General features: G+C 40.7%; 1 protein-coding gene across 2 annotated transcripts in view; it reads right to left on the reverse strand.

Annotated features, from left to right (window-relative positions):
• Nucleotides 1–16,877, reverse strand: part of DNAH11 (dynein axonemal heavy chain 11) — a 285,994-nt gene that overhangs the window by 53,235 nt on the left and 215,882 nt on the right. For both annotated transcript variants that reach the window (XM_048838362.2, XM_075125798.1), the window contains 2 exons: nt 11,307–11,441; nt 159–332 (listed from right to left, as the gene is read on the reverse strand). In XM_048838362.2, the coding sequence (XP_048694319.2) occupies nt 159–332; nt 11,307–11,441 (309 nt within the window). The remainder of the gene's footprint in view (nt 1–158; nt 333–11,306; nt 11,442–16,877) is intronic.

A 16,877-nucleotide genomic window follows, 5' to 3' on the forward strand; every position in this document is an offset into this window, starting at 1 on the left:
TCTGATACAAAGCAATTGAAAGACAAACACTGAGCTCCACAAAGACATTTTATAGTCAACTTTTAAAAGCAGAATTGTACTTTTACATTCTGAACTACAGAGAAGCTAATGGACTTGAGCTTCCAGTATGGGCCAACATTTTGTACAATAAGTTTTACCTTTTGTGATTTAAGGAAAGGAATCCACATATGTTCCACCAGTTCCTGACGATATTGTTTTGTAAAAGATCCAACGTAGGACACAAAAGCTGCCATTAACAGGACGTCACCACACAGTGTCTTTTCTTGAGCTTCAAAATGTTTAATAGACTGTCTCCAACGAATTTTTTCAGCCTAAAATACAAAATTATAACATTTCATGGACAGATATATTATTAACTGCCTCTTTAAACTCAGAGTTGGTAGAAGAGTCAACCTCAAAATAACTTAAAAATGTATAGAAGCACAATAATTTGGTGTAAGGAAATGCACAATATCAGTGATGGATGTGTGACTCCATATGATTTTGTGAAAATATGCTAATGAGAGTGAATATAATGTAACTGGAATATGCTTCATGCAAAAGGTCTCTTGTATGGTATCATTACAAAGCTTATAATCTACTGAGTGTGGTCATCCTATTTGTATAAATGTATCATTCTTGTACGTGAAACTAGAAATATGAAATATAACTCTGAGGTCCTACTGTAATTATACAAAGTGTGGGCCATTAATGGTGGTTTGGAATCTTGATGGCTCCCATCAACTAGGACAATTGGTTGTAAATGGCTCTGTTTACTTGCAAGCCCTCCTGTGAGTCAGGCCAGGAAGGATGAAGGCTTGGGGTCTCACAGGACAGTGACCATGTCAGCTGGTACTGGAATCCATCTTAAACCGGGTGCTTTTCCATTTAGAAGGAGGGGTGGGGACCCACAGAGACAAAAGATTCCCGCCTTATGCCAAAGCTATAAAAGGGGGTGGAATAGAACAAAGGGGGTTCCAGTCATAAGAAATCCCCTAGTTACCACCTGAACTAGAGCTACCAAGAACTGTAACAGGGGAAAGGATTGGGCCCAGACTAGAAAGGAGTCCAGTCTGTGAAAGAAGCTTATTGGAACATCTCTGAGGGTGAGATTTTATCTGTAATCAGTTTCTTAATGTATTAGGCTTAGACTTGCGTGTTTTGTTTTATTTTGCTTGGTAACTTACTTTGTTCTGTGTGTTATTACTTGAAAGCACTTAAATCCTACTTTTTACACTTAATAAAATCACTTTTGCTTATTATTTAACCCACAGTAAGTAATATCTGAGGGAGCAAACAGCTGTGCATCTCTCTCTAATCAGTGCTTTTGAGGGCGGACAATTTATGAGTTTACCCTGTATAAGCTTTATACAGAGTAAAACGGATTCATTTGGGGTTTGGATCCCATTGGGAGCTGGGTGTCTGGGTGCTGGATACAGGAGCACTTCTTAAGCTGTTTTGAGTTAAGTCTGCAGCTTTGGGGCGCGTGGTTCAGACCCTTGGTCTGTGTTGGAGCAGACTGGTGTGTCTGGCTCAACAAGGCAGGGTTCTAGAGGCCCACGCTGGCAGAGAAAAAGGGCTCAGAGGTAGTCTCAGCACCTCAGGTGACAGTCCCAAGGGGGTTTCTGTGATCGAACCCATCACAGGATGAACTTCAAAGATTTAGAAGTTTGGTTCAAAATAACAATCCATATTTTTTGTTTTCAATTTTGTTATAGCCGTGTTGATCCCTATTATTAAAGAGACAAGGCGGGTGAGGGAAAAGCTTTTATTAGACCAATTTCTCTCGGTGGAGTGGACAAGCTCTTGAGCTTCACAGAGCTCTTCCTCAGGTCTAGAGACAGTAACCAGAATATCACAGCTAAATACAAGGCGGTACAGATTGTTAAGCATAAAGGGTTCACATGTTCTAAGAGACCACTTATAAATGAAGTGGGCACTTAACACCTCTGCAGTCATAGGAGGAAAGAGGATTAATAGGTAGCAAAAGTGTGTTACAAATTGTTGCAATGACCCATAAAACCAGGGTCTCTGTTATGTCCATGATTTTTAGTGTCTAACAGAGTTATGAATTTAAGTTCTCAGGCAAATCTCTTGAAGGTGTTGCACCGGTTTCCTTTCAGGAAAAGGACTGAGAAGTCAGATATGGAATGATCATTTTGTGAACAGTGTTCACTCACAGGCCATAAGGTGCTTTTGTCTTTTATCATTTTTTGTGAGAATTAATTCGAGAGTATAGGGATAGTCTGGTTTCACCCACATAGTTATTGGGGCATTTGATGCACTAGATGAGGTAAATCACATGCTGGGATAGGAATGTGTAGGACCCATGGATCTTGAAAGGTGTGTTGTGGGAGATGATATAACAGTGGAGGCAAAACACCTATCTGGCTTCAAGATTAAACTCGATAAGTTTATGGAGGAGATGGTATGATGGGATAACATGATTTTGGCAATTAATTGATCTTTAACTATTCATGGTAAATAGGCCCAATGGCCTGTGATGGGATGTTAGATGGGGTGGGATCTGAGTTACTATAGAGAATTCTTTCCTGGGTATCTGGCTGGTGAATCTTGCCCACATGCTCAGGGTTCAGCTGATCGCCATATTTGGGTTCTGGAAGGAATTTTCCTCCAGGACAGATTGGAAGAGGCACTGGGGGTTTTTCGCCTTCCTCTGAAGCATGGGGCACGGGGTCACTTGCTGGAGGATTCTCTGCACCTTGAAGTCTTTAAACCATGATTTGAGGACTTCAATAGCTCAAACATAGGTGAGAGGTTTATTGCAGGAGTGGGCGAGTGGGATTCTGTGGCCTGCATTGTGCAGGAAGTCAGACTACATGATCATAATGGTCCCTTCTGACCTTAATATCTATGAGTCTATGAGTCCAGATATGGCTGCAGGTTTTGCATCTGTTGTTCTGGAAGGGTCTGGTGCTGTTTTGGGTTTGTGTGTCCTGGTCTGAGGGGAGCTTGCTTCTGATAATGAGTTTGGCAAGGTTGGTGGGTTGTGTTTGAAGGCCAGAAAAGGAGGCTTGGAAAAGATCTTTTTCAGTATGCGGTCCCCATCGAGTATGGATTGTATTTAATGGATGAAATTCTGTATGCTTTGAGTGATAGATGACAACTTGGGGTGTGTGGACAGTGGTTTGTTGTTTTTTTTAAACTGTGTTGAAACAGTTTCTCTCGAGGTATTTGGGTGGCCCGTTCCATAATGCAATCTACTTTTGTGGTGGAGTGTCTTTATCTGGTGAAGGCAGTTTTAAGAGTGTTAACGTGTATTCTGGAAATTTTCTTTGGAGCATATTCTGTGACATCTGTGATCCTGGCTGTAGATAACAGATTTCTTGATGGGATGGCTACTGTAGAGATAAGCTTGGTGATCCATGGGTTTCTTGTATATAGCTGTCTGTTGGGTTCTATTTTTGAAGTGGATTGTGGTGTCCAGGAACATGACAGTGAGGGAATGCTCTAGAGAGAATTTGATGGATGGGTGGTGGTTGCTGAAGTTGTGGTGGAAATCTATGAGGGAATTTAGGTCATCTGTCCAGAAGATGAAAATATAATCAGTGTATCTCAGGTATACCATATATTTCACATTGCATTTTGAAAAAATTCCTCCTTGAGGTGGCCCATGAAGAGGCTGGCATACTGGAGAGCTATCCTGGTACTCTTTGCTGTTCCCATGTTTTAAGCAAAATGTTTGTTGTTAAATGTAGAGTTCTTGTAGGTAAGGGTGAAATGGATGAGTTTGGTGATGTGTTTACAATGGATATCAGAGTGTTATTCATTGTCTTGTAGACATTTAATGTCATGGTGAGGGATGTTGGTGTATAGGAAGGTGACATCCATGGTGACAAGAATGGCGTTCTGAGGGAGGTTAACAGTGAACTCACACAAACGATAAAGGACAAAAACACTCTTACCTGTTGGTGACAACTTTTCACAGAGTTCACTCCATATATGACCTATCAGTCCTTGTCCTCAAAGGAAACCTGCACAACACCTTCAAAAGATGTGCCTGGACACTTACATTCCTAACTCTGCTGGACACTAAAAATCATGGACTTAACCGTCACTGGTTTTATCAGTGCAAGAATTTGTAACACACTCCACTGCCTATTAACCCTCCATCATCCCACGACTGCAGAGGGGTTAAGTGCCCACTTCGTTTATAAGTGGTCTCTTAGAACATGTGAGCCCTTTATGCTTAACAATCTGCCCCACTTTGTATTTAGCTACGACACTCTGGTTACCTTCTCCAGACTGCAGGAAGAGCTCTGTGAAGCTCAAAAACTTGTCCCCTCCACCAGCAGAAGTTGGTCTAATAAATATTATCTCACCCACCTTGTCTCTCTCATACTTTTTTGTGGCTATTGGCAACTTCTGGGTCTGCAACATTAGGATGGAATTATTGAAAAAATATGCTTGCTTGGTTTTTTTGTCTCTCTCTTTCACCACATTTCCAGTAATTTTTGCTTCTGGTTGGGCCACGTATACTCTGATAATAATGTTTCATGTGGTATTTCATTGCTTCTAGCCAGAAATGAAGAATAGTAAGGGGAAAAAGTCAACTGTTTGACCCTCAACAAAAACATAACAATTTTTGTTCAAGTTTTGGTTAAAGAAGTTTCATACTTATTTTGACTTGCTTGACTCACCCATCATGAGTCATGGAGATTTTACTGAATGATTTGGGATCATAAACTCTTTTTCTCCAACTTCACTGTATTTGTTGGAAAACATTATAATGAGGGCCAGATACTTGAAAGGAATAGCTAGGGGAAAAATCTGAATAGTTTTAAACATGACTAGCTAAGAGATTGACTCTCTCCTCATGGGATACCACCAAAGATGCAATCAGCTGAAGTACTCATACTAACAACTTAATGGTTTGTAAGGGAGAAGGGATGGTGGTAGGGCATTCACAATAAGAGGTTCTTTGATATCGGATCTTGCTCTACTTCATGTTCTTATTTTTGCAGCGTCTGGATTTCTGCAAAGCACATCTTTTTTTCAGTCCCACATTTTGGGATGTTTTGGAGAGATCTTGTGCGGTTAGTGTCGGGGGGTTATTATTAGGAGAAGTATAGGCAATTATTATTTTACCCTAAGTGGCTTATGCAGACAGTTTATTGTGTATTTAAAAGCTGTTAAAGCATCTAGAGCCACTGGAATAGGCACTTTAAATATATCAAAATAAATATTTTTAAAAATAGATTTTAAAAATTGGCTCTATCTGCTTTCCAATCAAAATGTATAACACATTATAAAAATGTATTTTAAAGCACTTGGCATGCTGTCCCTGAAACTGTTCTGTGTATGGAATTCCGATTGAGGGAACTGGCAGCAGCATCGGGTCCCAAAGGTTACTGAAAGCATAGATTTGGCCTAAATTCTGAAAGATGTTCAGTAACTACTTTTGTATACTATGATTAAGGATATTAATATGGAAAATTAAAGAATATTTTCAACATATCAGAGATGGAGGTAAATACATGTATTTAATTGTGGCAGAATTCTGAATGACAAAGATATATCCTGTAAAATATTAGACACTGCTATACATTTATGTACCTTTTTGCAGATCTGAAATATCTGTACAAATACATCCATAGGAATATTTCCGCCTCTCTCAGGAATATCAGTGGCCATATGTTATTCTGAAACTTGTTTACCTGCATGAAAGGCAGCAGATATCCAGGAGACCTCAAAAGATTATCCCACAATGAGCAAACAGACCCCATGCAGCAGTTGCCAGCATGAGTGCAGGGAAGCACATTGCAGGCCAACTTGATAAGGGCTCTCCCCACCGCCTCCAACATAAAATTTAATTTTGTTGACTGAAGAAAACTAGAAAAAATACACAATACATGTCGTTTTCTAGTTTTTCAGTCCCTTTCATGGTGTGATCAACACAAGCGACAGTGATAGTCACACAGCAGAAAAGTAACATATTTCAAATTAATCATTTCACTGTGTATGAACAAGACTCCCAAAAAGAGAAATTCCAAAACCTCTGATTTAACATGTGTCCTACTCCTGGAGGAATTCTGTGCTACTGCACATGCACAGAAATTATATCCCCTGAAGATTTTTTTTTACTTTCCTGTAGAAAAATGACTTTCTGATGGGGAAGCAAAGGGAAGCCACAAGAGCAGTCATGTGACCCTCCCCAGCAGTATGTTTTGGGTGCCCAGGACAGCCAGCAGAGAGGTAAATCGCTGTGGGACAGGGGACACGACTGGGGAAGACCTGGCAGGTGGCTCCTACACTGCGCCGGGCTCAGCTGCTAGCTCCGTCTGGGCTGGGGAGGATGAGACTTCCTCTTCCTTGCACAGCATCAGACTCACCCCTAGATTTCTCCCCAGCTGCAGGAAGCTCTGCAAAGTCCCCCGCCCGCAATTACCTGTGCCCATCACTCCTCAGATGCAGGGGAGGGATCCCTGTACAGGGAGCTGTTCCCCCATCCACCCAATTCCCATGGATCCAGACCCCCTCATATCCATACCCTCCTGACGAGCCTCACCCCCGCACTCGGAACCCCCGATGAGCCCCACTCCCCCTGCACCTGGATCACATGACAAGCCACCCACACCCGGATCCCCACTCCACCAAGCCCCAACCAGATGCACCTAGATCCCCACCTCAGTGAGCCCCACTTCCCCAGCATCTGGAACCCCCCCCACCAACCCCCTCCACCCAGACCCCTTCTGCTTAGCCCCAACCACCTTCACCTGGCCCCCACAGCAGACTTCCATTACAGTTGCACCCGGAACCCCCTAAGAAGCCCCTGTGCATCCAGATCCCTCCTGCACCCAGATCCCCCACTGAGCCGCTTGAACCCAGATTGCCCCACACATAACCCTCTCAACCCACACCTGGATCTCCTCACACTAAGCCCCTCCACACTTGGATACTGCCTTGCTGAGTCTGCCTGCCCACACCTGGTGCACCTGGTACAGAGGAGAAGGGCCCTGGGGTGTTTCTGGGGCAGTTCCAGTCCTTGCGCTGAGTCAGGGTTGTGTGCAGCCTCACTGCTTAGTCTGTGTCCCATAGCGGGAGAGGGGAGCTGCACAGTGATCTCCCACCTCTGGGCAGCCAGTGGCCTGTGCTCCCCAATGCCATACTGGAGCCTCCACATTTATTTGACAAATATAATTTGTAGAATTTTAAACTATCGTGCACAGAATGTCCTCAGGAGTAACAACGTGCATCCCAATTATCCACAAAGATAACGGAAGTATCTTTACCCAAACCACAATTCTTAATTGTGTGAGCATTTAAGCCTCCTGGTGCAAACTCACGAAATGCAACTTGATACGTGTGATGGTGCTTAATTTTAAATGTGTTCTCATGCATAAGAGATGTCCAACAAATGGTGAGAGTAAGGACTGTTTTTGTTTAAAGCACTAACAATTACTTCTGTAATCAAGCACCTTCATTTTGAAGTATTTTAGATATCCAGTACTTTTTTTAGACCCTATTAGATTCTTTCTTAAATCATTAACTTAAGTCAACCAGACAATAAATCCATTAATGTACAAGAGGGCTTTTAGATTTATCCATTCTCCTTCCTTGTTGTCACTGGTTGGTAAGTCATAAACAAAGTGCACCCACCTCATCTTTCAAAATAGCTTTGAAATTTGAAGATTTACTAAACATAGAATGATAGTCTATTTAAATCTTCAGTAATTTTACCATACTACCCAAGAACCATAAATCACTAGTGACATTGGCTAACAAGGGTTTAAGAGTTGGAACACGGAGTGTAATAAATTTCCAGACAGTTAAAAATCACTATAATTTTATTCTAATGCATTATAGATTGCCTGTAATGTCATCCTGGCCGGGGTGACCCATTTCTAATTTTGAACAGCTGTTCAGCTTGGGAGTTAGTTAATGATTAAATATAAATTGCCTGATTTATTAGTCTGAATGGCTGAGCTTCTAGGTCAATGCTATATAGACAAAATCATCAGTCTTGATGCTTTCCAGAAGTTAACTGTCTCCTGTTCTAGTCAAAAAGAATTTATTCTCAGAGGAAAAGATGACATTTTGAATGAATCCTTTAAAATATTTTCTCTTATCTTACACAATACTACCACTAAAGAAAACTCTCAGTTTTTGGAAAGAATTTTCTTCACATTTGAAATAAACCCTTAAAACCAAGTCTTAGTGATTACCACCAGGCATAGACCCATTGAGAACTCAGTAGGATTACACATGGTAGTGAGTACTTGCAACATCTGGCTAATGTTGAGAATTTGAGGTTTGTCTTGCTCCAACTAAAAAACTGTTCAATCCCAGCTAATAGGAAAATACACCAGTGATTTCACTGTGCTGTAACAGAGTAATTTTTTTCTTCTTTAAGGGTCTGACAACATGCAAATTAAAATTAACTAGATGACAAAAACTGGTTTGTTTTAATCGCATCAGATGGTTTCAGCAAATTAAGCGCTCCCATTCTGCTTTTCAAACGGACTTAGATCTCCTTGACCGCAGTCTTCACTGCCTGACTGCAGAAATGCAGTGTTTTGTAGCCCAGAATACTAGAGAGACAAGGCGGGTGAGGTAATATCTTTTATTGGTCCAACTTCTATTGGTAAGAGAGACATGCTTTTAAGCTTACACAGAGCTCTTCTTCAGGTGACTTTGAAAGCAGTCTCTCTCTCCTATAGAAGTTGGTCCAATAAAAGATATTACCTCACCCACGTTGTCTGCAGAAATGGAGGCATTCCTTGGAAAATAAGTGAGTTGTGTTCTTGCAGAATACGTAAACAAAGACTTTATGAAATGTAACTGAACTAGGACTGTCAAGCAATTAAAAAAATTAATCGCGAATAATGGTGTGATTAATCGCACTGTTAAACAATAATAGAATATCATTTATTTAAAATATTTGGATGTTGTCTACATTTTCAAATATATTGATTTCAGTTACAACACAGAATACAAAGTGTACAGTGCTCACTTTATATTTATTTTAATTACAAGTATTTGCACTGTAAAAAAATAGTATTTTTCGATTCACCTAATACAAGTATTGTAGTGCAATCTCTTTATCATGGAAGTTGAACCTACAAATGAAGAATTATGTACCAAAACCCCTGCATTCAAAAATAAAACAATGTAAAATTTTAGAGCCTGCAAGTCCACTCAGTGCTACTTCATGTTCAGCCAATTGCTCACACAAACAAGTCTGTTCACACTTGCAGGAGATAATGCTCCCCTCTTCTTGTTTACAATGTCACCTGAAAGTGAGAACAGGCATTCTCATGGCACTGTTGGAGCCGGCATCGCAAGATATTTATGTGCCAGATGTGCTAAAGATTCATGTGTCCCTTCATGCTTCAACCACCATTCCAGGGGACATGCGTCCATGCTGATGATGGGTTATGCTTGATAACCATCTAAAGCAGTGTGGACCGACGCATGTTCACTTTCATTATCTGAGTCAGATGCCACCAGCAGAAGGTTGATTTTCTTTTTTGATGGTTCGGGTTTTGTAGTTTCCACATCAGAGTATTGCTCTTTTAAGACATCTGAAAGCATTCTCCACACCTCGTTCCTCTCAGATTTTGGAAGGCACTTCAGATTCTTAAACCTTGGGTTTAGTGCTGTAGCTATCTTTAGAAATCTCACATTGGTACCTTCTTTGTGTTTTGTCAAATCTGCAGCCTGAAAGTGTTCTTAAAATGAACAACATGTACTGGGTCACCATCTGAGACTGCTATAACATGAAATATAGGGCAGAATGCAGGTAAAACAGCAGGGGACATACAGTTCTCCCCCAAGGAGTTCAGTGACAAATTTAATTAATGCATTATTTTTTTTTTTAAACAAGCATCATCAGCATGGAAGCATGTCCGCTGGAATGGTAGCCAAAGCATGAAGGGGCATCTGAATGTTTAGCATATATGGCATGTAAGTACCTTGCAATGCCAGCTACAAAAGTGCCATGCAAACGTCTGTTCTCACGTTAAGGTCACATTGTAAAATAAGCAGCGGGCAGCATTTTCTCATGTAAATCTAAACAAACTTGTTTGTCTTAGCGATTGGCTGAACAAGAAGTAGGACTGAGTGGACTTGTAGGCGCTGAAGTTTTATATTGTTTTGGTTTTGAGTGCAGTTATGTCATAAAAAAGAAATCTATATTTGTAAGTTGCACTTTCATAACAAAGAGATTGCACTACAGTACTTGTATGAGGTGAATTGAAAAATACTATTTCTTTTGTTTATCATTCTTGTAGTACAAATATTTGTAATAAAAATAATATACACTGATTTCAATTACAACACAGAATACAATATATATGAAAATGTAGAAAAACATTCAAAATATTTAATAAATTTCAATTGGTATTCTATTGTTTAACAGTGCGATTAAAACAGCAATTAATCATGATTAATTATTTTGAGTTAATCGCATGAGTTAACTGCAATTAATTGACAGCCCTAAAATGAACTTTACTATATTTAAAAAAATCTTTTAAAAATACATTGGAAGAACATAGGAATATAAGTAGTATAACCATCTTCCATGTATTTATTATTTTATTATTGTTAATACTAATTTACCAAGAAAGGATGTGTAATAAATTCCACATATTGTGTCAAGACAGCATTATCTGTGTGAGTAATTATAGCAGCACTATGTCTTACTTGAATGGCTATATAGAAACTGACCATTAAACAGGCATCTGTTTTACTATAATGATATTTGTCTACACATAAAGATAATGGCTACATTGAAAATTATACTATGTTTTTTAATAAAAATGCATTTAGTTCCTATTAAATATGAATAGTTTTGCAACAGCAATATATATATATAAAATCCAGCTAGTGTATTCTACTTACTTACAGACTGAGTGCAATGTGGGCGGATGCAATATGACTCAATCCTGACCGAGAGGATTGTTCAGTCTCTCTGCTCATTAACCAGAGGCTGCCCATGCTGTCATAATGTGTTCACAGTTGTGTACAAATGTGGTGACTTAGTTATGGAGACTTTTCTCTGGGGGCCATGCAAACATAACCTAGTGAGGGGCATGTGATTTTTAAAAAAATGCATGACACCTCTGATAGTATTCTCAGATTTTGGTTGCCTATTACCTTACCTTGCCTATTAGGTTGTGTTTGCTTGCTTGTTTTTTTACTGAAGTGATTTACCTGGGAATTTAATATCTTATGCTCTAGAATTTTTTAATGTAATCAAAATAGTTTCCAAAATTAATAATTAAAATATTCCAAATATTTAATTATTAATTTTGGAAACAGCATTAAGAAAAAAATCTACTTGCCTGAAGTCCCTTGACAAGTCTGTTAGCCAGCTCAATTGTTTTGTTGGTTCGGTTCACATCTTCTTGACATTGGACTTTTTCTGCTATTGCTTTTTCAAATGATGCTGTGAGTCTGCACAGATTGCTATCCAGATCCTGCACAACAGAGTCAGATAGGGGTTTTGTAACCTCAGCCATTTTTTCTCTACTTTAAGAAATAGTTTACGTGTATATAATGACGTTCATTCTGAAGGATGTGAAGTCTTTAAAGCAGGAACTGTGTCTTCCTATATGTCTGTGGAGCTCCTGGCAGATTTTGTGTGCTGCACGCACACACACACACACACGCACACACAACTTCCAGAGTTTCTTATTAAGCATACATTGACAGACATAATGAAGAGTACACTGGACCACAGGGATAGGTGAGCAAAGTCTGAAGTTACTTTGTTTTAAAAGGAATCAGGTTTCTGCTTTAATATGACAAGGATGAGTATTATGGTAAGGCCTAAAGGTCCCAACCAAGACTGGGACCCCATTGTACTAGACACCGTACAAAACACATAGCAAGAAATAATCCCTGCTCCAAAGAGCTTACAATATAAACAGACAGCAAAAAGATGACGGACAGAAATTGTAATCATCCCCATTTTACAGAAGGACATCAGGGCACAAGGACATCAAGTGACTTGCCCCATGTCACACAGGAAGTCTGTAGTGGATACAGAAAGGGAATGCAGATCTCAAGTCCAGTCCAGGGCTTTAACGAAAAGACCATCATGATTCTTCCTCTCTGCTCATTGTTATTTATGAGAATCCTAGGTCTCTTCTAACCTGGAAGATTCTATGGTTAACTGAAGAACTAGTTGTATCACAAGAGACTGAAAGGTGGGGAAAGGATTTTTAGACAAGAATGTTTAAAATTATTTCTATTCATCCCTCTTTAACTGAAACATCTGAGAAATACGGAGAATTTGTTTTATTAATTATTATTATTAAAGATTAGTCAGCCCAACTCCTCCATTAAAGCTTAAGAAAGCTCTCAATAATCCTTGAAAGTTTCCAACAAGACCAAAAAGCTACGAAAGACCCTACATTTCCCCTACTTCTACAACCAAAAATTAAAAGCCACCTTCTGTTTAGGACTAAGGCTGTGAGTCTTTCACGAAGGTCACAGATTCTGTGACTTTCCAGGACCTCCGTGACATCCACTGCTGCAGCGGCTGACCCCAGGGCTGCCCAAGCAGCTAGGGTGACCCTGGGGCCAGCCGCACGGGCCGCTGCTTCGGTGGCCCCAGGTAGTCGGTCCCGGGAGCTGCTGTGGAACAGCGGTCTGGGAGCAGCAGCGGTGCCCCGGACCGCCTCCCCCTGTAGGAGGAGCAGCAATGGCCAGAGCACCCCCACCCCCAACCTCCCACAGAACAGCAGCATCTGCTGGAGCGCCTTTCTTCCTCCAGCACCTAAGATTTAGCTTGGGGTATTTTTAGTCATGGACAGGTCACTGGCTGTGACTTTTTGTTTATTGCCCGTGACCTGTCCATAACTTATACTAAAAATACCCGTGACTAAATTGTAGCCTTATTTATGACAAAAAATCAAACAAGGACACACACATTCGCCTCCCTTCACAGGTCACCTTTAACAATCATTAATAGAAGGTAGACAAAAAAGTCCAATATATTGATCGTAGATTGAGTTTCTCCATCGCCCAGGTATCCTCCCCCTTATACTTCCAAAGGGAAATTAATGCTTCCTAGCACAGTAAAAAAATAAAAAATAAATGAGTGAAGAAACATGAAAGAAAGATGGCACCAAAGTCAGATGCTTGAGTGACAGACATGTCGTTATGTAAGATTTAAGAAAAAGGTAACCAGTTGGAAAGTCTCATTTTTGCACATGAACATCCAGGTGAGGCTCTGCAAGAACACAATAAAAAAGACTTTTGAAAGAAAGCAGTTGCAGAGAGGTCTTCTGAAGCCATTTTGCTGCCCCAAAGCGGTTTCAGAAACTGCTTAGCTAACTTCTGCCTTGCACAAAAATAACTCCATCTCAGAGGTACTAAGAGAAGAGCTACCAAGAAGCAAAGAGTACACAGTTCCACAACAGAATGATTTCCTGCGAAGAAATGTTTTAGACTATAATTACCAAGATCAGTAGTTTGGATAGGCAAATCCATGGGAGTGAAAACAGACAATCAGGAAAATTTCAAAGAATTCAAGCAGTACAATGAGAGCAATAAAATGTTGGAAAGAAGGGAACAGCTGGAATGCCAGGTTAGATCTTGATATGTAAAGGTGATTTGTACTGGCTCCCTCATTACCCACAAGATTTCTATTTTGTTTATAGAGGTGTTTATGATGATGATTTTAAACCTGAAAGTTAAAGATGACCCATTTTGTGTGACAAAATCCTCTGAGGGCTTCCAAAGGGACACTTGAAAAAGATGGAACGTTAACTGTGATCCTACCGGATTTAATGGACTGAGTGAGTCTTGAATGCTGCAAATAGTAAGAAGAGTCTAAAAAAGTTTTTCTTTCATGACTGTGGAGAATGATGGAGATATCTGTATTATCTTTTATGAATACCATATGTATCTCAGTTTACCTGCTTGATATTATCCTGCCTGACTGCATAGAGTCCAATCAAAGGAGACTGTTGGGGGGAACAAATAGGAAGCAAAACAATAACAAAGATACGGTACCCCACCAGTGAGAATACAAAGGGTCCTCATGGAAACAATGCAGGAGCTATTTATTGGGGAATGCCCACCTGCCTGGTTCCAGTCAGACCAGGTTAATTTTTCCCAAGCTTCGGATCAAGTGGCACTAAACCATTAAAGACGCAATGGCCCAAGGAAGCAACACTGTGTTAAACTGTTTCAATACAACACAAAGAGGGGAGACTATCTAGAAAAGACATTATAATGTTTCAATTAGTACTAAATAGCGGATGCTCTTAATGATTTTAGTAATAAAATAAAAACAATAGAAATTTTCAACTATTATATTATGACATCAGTAGTAGCACTGCATAATATGACGTCATGAAGGAATACAAAAAGAAAAAGAAAAAAAGATATGAAATATAAAATTCAAAAAAATTTCCAAAACAATTTTCCATAACAAAAAAGTTTTCAGAATTTTCATTTGATGGGAAATTTCAAGAATATTTGTTTTCATTCTGACATGGAATGAAAACAAAAAACTTTGAAATGTCAAAATTTCCCACAAAACAGAAATTCCAAGTCTTAACCAGCTCTAATGAGCAGTTGCCAAAAGAGAATGCTGAAGGGGCTTTCTCCCCCAAACCTGAAGCAGGGGTCTGGGCTGAACAGAACTTACCCAAAACTTGCAAGGAAATAAAAAATAAAGTTTAGGTATAGCACAGGCATATAGACCTTCTGTAGTTTTATCCCTGTGCGCTCTGCTTGTTATGTACCTTTGGGTGAATAAATAAATAAATGCTTTGTTTAGAACAGTGGTTTTCAATCTTTTTTCATTTGCAGACCCATTAAAATTTTGAATGGAGGTACAGACCCCTTTGGAAATCTTAGACATAGTCTGTTGACTCTCAGGGTTTCGCGGACCACAGGTTGAAAACCACTGGCTTAGAAGAAGCTCTTGAGTCAGCTTCTGGTTTTAAATCAGCTTTTTAATCAGCTGCTGGTTACAGGCTCCTGGAGGAAGATGGCTTACAGGTGCCAAACACAGCTGGGTCTGTCCTGTTATCACAGTTGGTGAACAGAGGAGCTGCAGCCCAGAGATCCACTCTTAGAGTGGTAGGACTGCATGGTTCTACCCAGAAAGGGATGACAGTAGCGAAACCTGTCACCAAAGAGGTGCACTTGACAGGAACTAAAAAGGGGTCTAAAGCCCAGCTCACTCTGTAACCACCATACTGTGAGAATCTGGGGAGCCAGAACCTCGGTCTGTGGATCCATGAGAAATTGCCACATCCATGCTGCCACCCAACAGGTCTGGCAGAGCAGTGACTGATGGGCTGTGAGCCTTGTGAGGCCAAGCACCACTGGATGTCCTGCCAAGAGAGGCCCTGACTAGAGGAGCTTACCATATTCTCTTATTGGCCCAGGAACACTATTGAAGACGTAGGAAAAACACCTGGAGGCTGTCTGTGCATCAAGGCAGATCACTGACCTGCTGCTTAGATACACCCGGCCTTGTTCCAGCTCTGTCTCAACCTTGACTCCAGGTAACCCAGTTCTGGCTTGTGTATCCTGGCTCTGACCACTAGACTTGAATGCTCCTGCCCCAATTCCTGACAGACATTAACCAGGACCCATTTACAGAGGCCAGCAACTGGGAATTTAGCATTATAAAGACAGAAGACAGTCAGGACTTTCCTTTATTTTTTTTCTGGAGAAGTGCAAATTACAGTAGCCAACCTCAAAAAATCAAAAATCATGAGATTTTCCCCAAACATTCATGGCATTTTTTTTTAAATTATATTGTGTTCTATTTTGGGTCTGTCTTTTGAACTTCTCCTGCTCATCCCTAGTGTGTGTGCATGTGTGAGAGACAATTAGTGTTTCTCTCTCTCCCACATTTATTGGGAAAGGAGATTTTTCACCCCCACAGCTGCCCATACCCATCCCTGCAATTAATTCTGCCCCCCAACCTCCAAATCAATCCTGTCCCCAGATCAGTTCAGCCGCCCCGACAGTCCCCACCATACATCAGTTCAGCTCCCACCTTCCATCTATTTGGCCTCCCAGCCTTCCAGGATGGTGGGTAGCAGTTCTGGCATTCTTCACCCCCTCTGCCCCTTCCCAGGCCAGGGGATGCAGAAGCAATGGTGCCACCCTGACCTTGTTGCTCACAGAAGAAGAGGGAAAAAGAGTGGATGGAGCCATCTTGAACCACTGGGTTCCGTAGCTCCCTCCTGTTCCCTCCCTTCCTTCCTGTGAGGATAGATTCAGGTTGCTGAGGGGGGGGAAGGAGGAGAGTGCTCTCTTCCTGCAGCAGCTGGGATTGGCTGCCTGCCCCATTTGCCCACCTGGGGCTAGGCAACCAATCAGAAGGGGTCTGCCACCTGGCAGGGCTCAAATTGGTTAGAAGACTGGAGCTTCTCACATTATTGAGAGACCAGACTCCAGCCCCCGCCAAAATCCTGTCACTCATGAAAAAGATCACGAGAGTTGGCAATATTGCAATTATACATAAGGAAAACCCTACACTTTCTTGAACAAAAATCATCAGAGTGTGAGCAGTGCCAGTCACAGGGAAAGTACTGATGAATCTGGCCAGTGATCTTCCTCTAAGAACAATCTATCTCAATTTCTTGTTTCTATGGCACTTTCTGATCAGGATGCATTTTTAGCTTCATGACCTTCAACATACCTAAAGTAAACTGCTGTTATTATACAATACACTTCCTGTCAGCTACACCAATGTTTGTATAACTATAGTTATAGAGAGTTTTTTCATCCTAAATCACTTTAAATTCTATGGGATGGTGCACACTCATTTTTAAACACTTATTACTGAGCAAAGCATGTACTCCCATGAACGTTGCCCTGGAATCTCTGTTCGACCACTGATGGTGGCAAGCACTTGCACTCTGTAGTAAATGCTA

The sequence above is a fragment of the Caretta caretta genome, chromosome 2 (assembly GCF_965140235.1).
Source record: "Caretta caretta isolate rCarCar2 chromosome 2, rCarCar1.hap1, whole genome shotgun sequence".
NCBI classification, from domain to species: Eukaryota; Metazoa; Chordata; order Testudines; family Cheloniidae; genus Caretta; species Caretta caretta.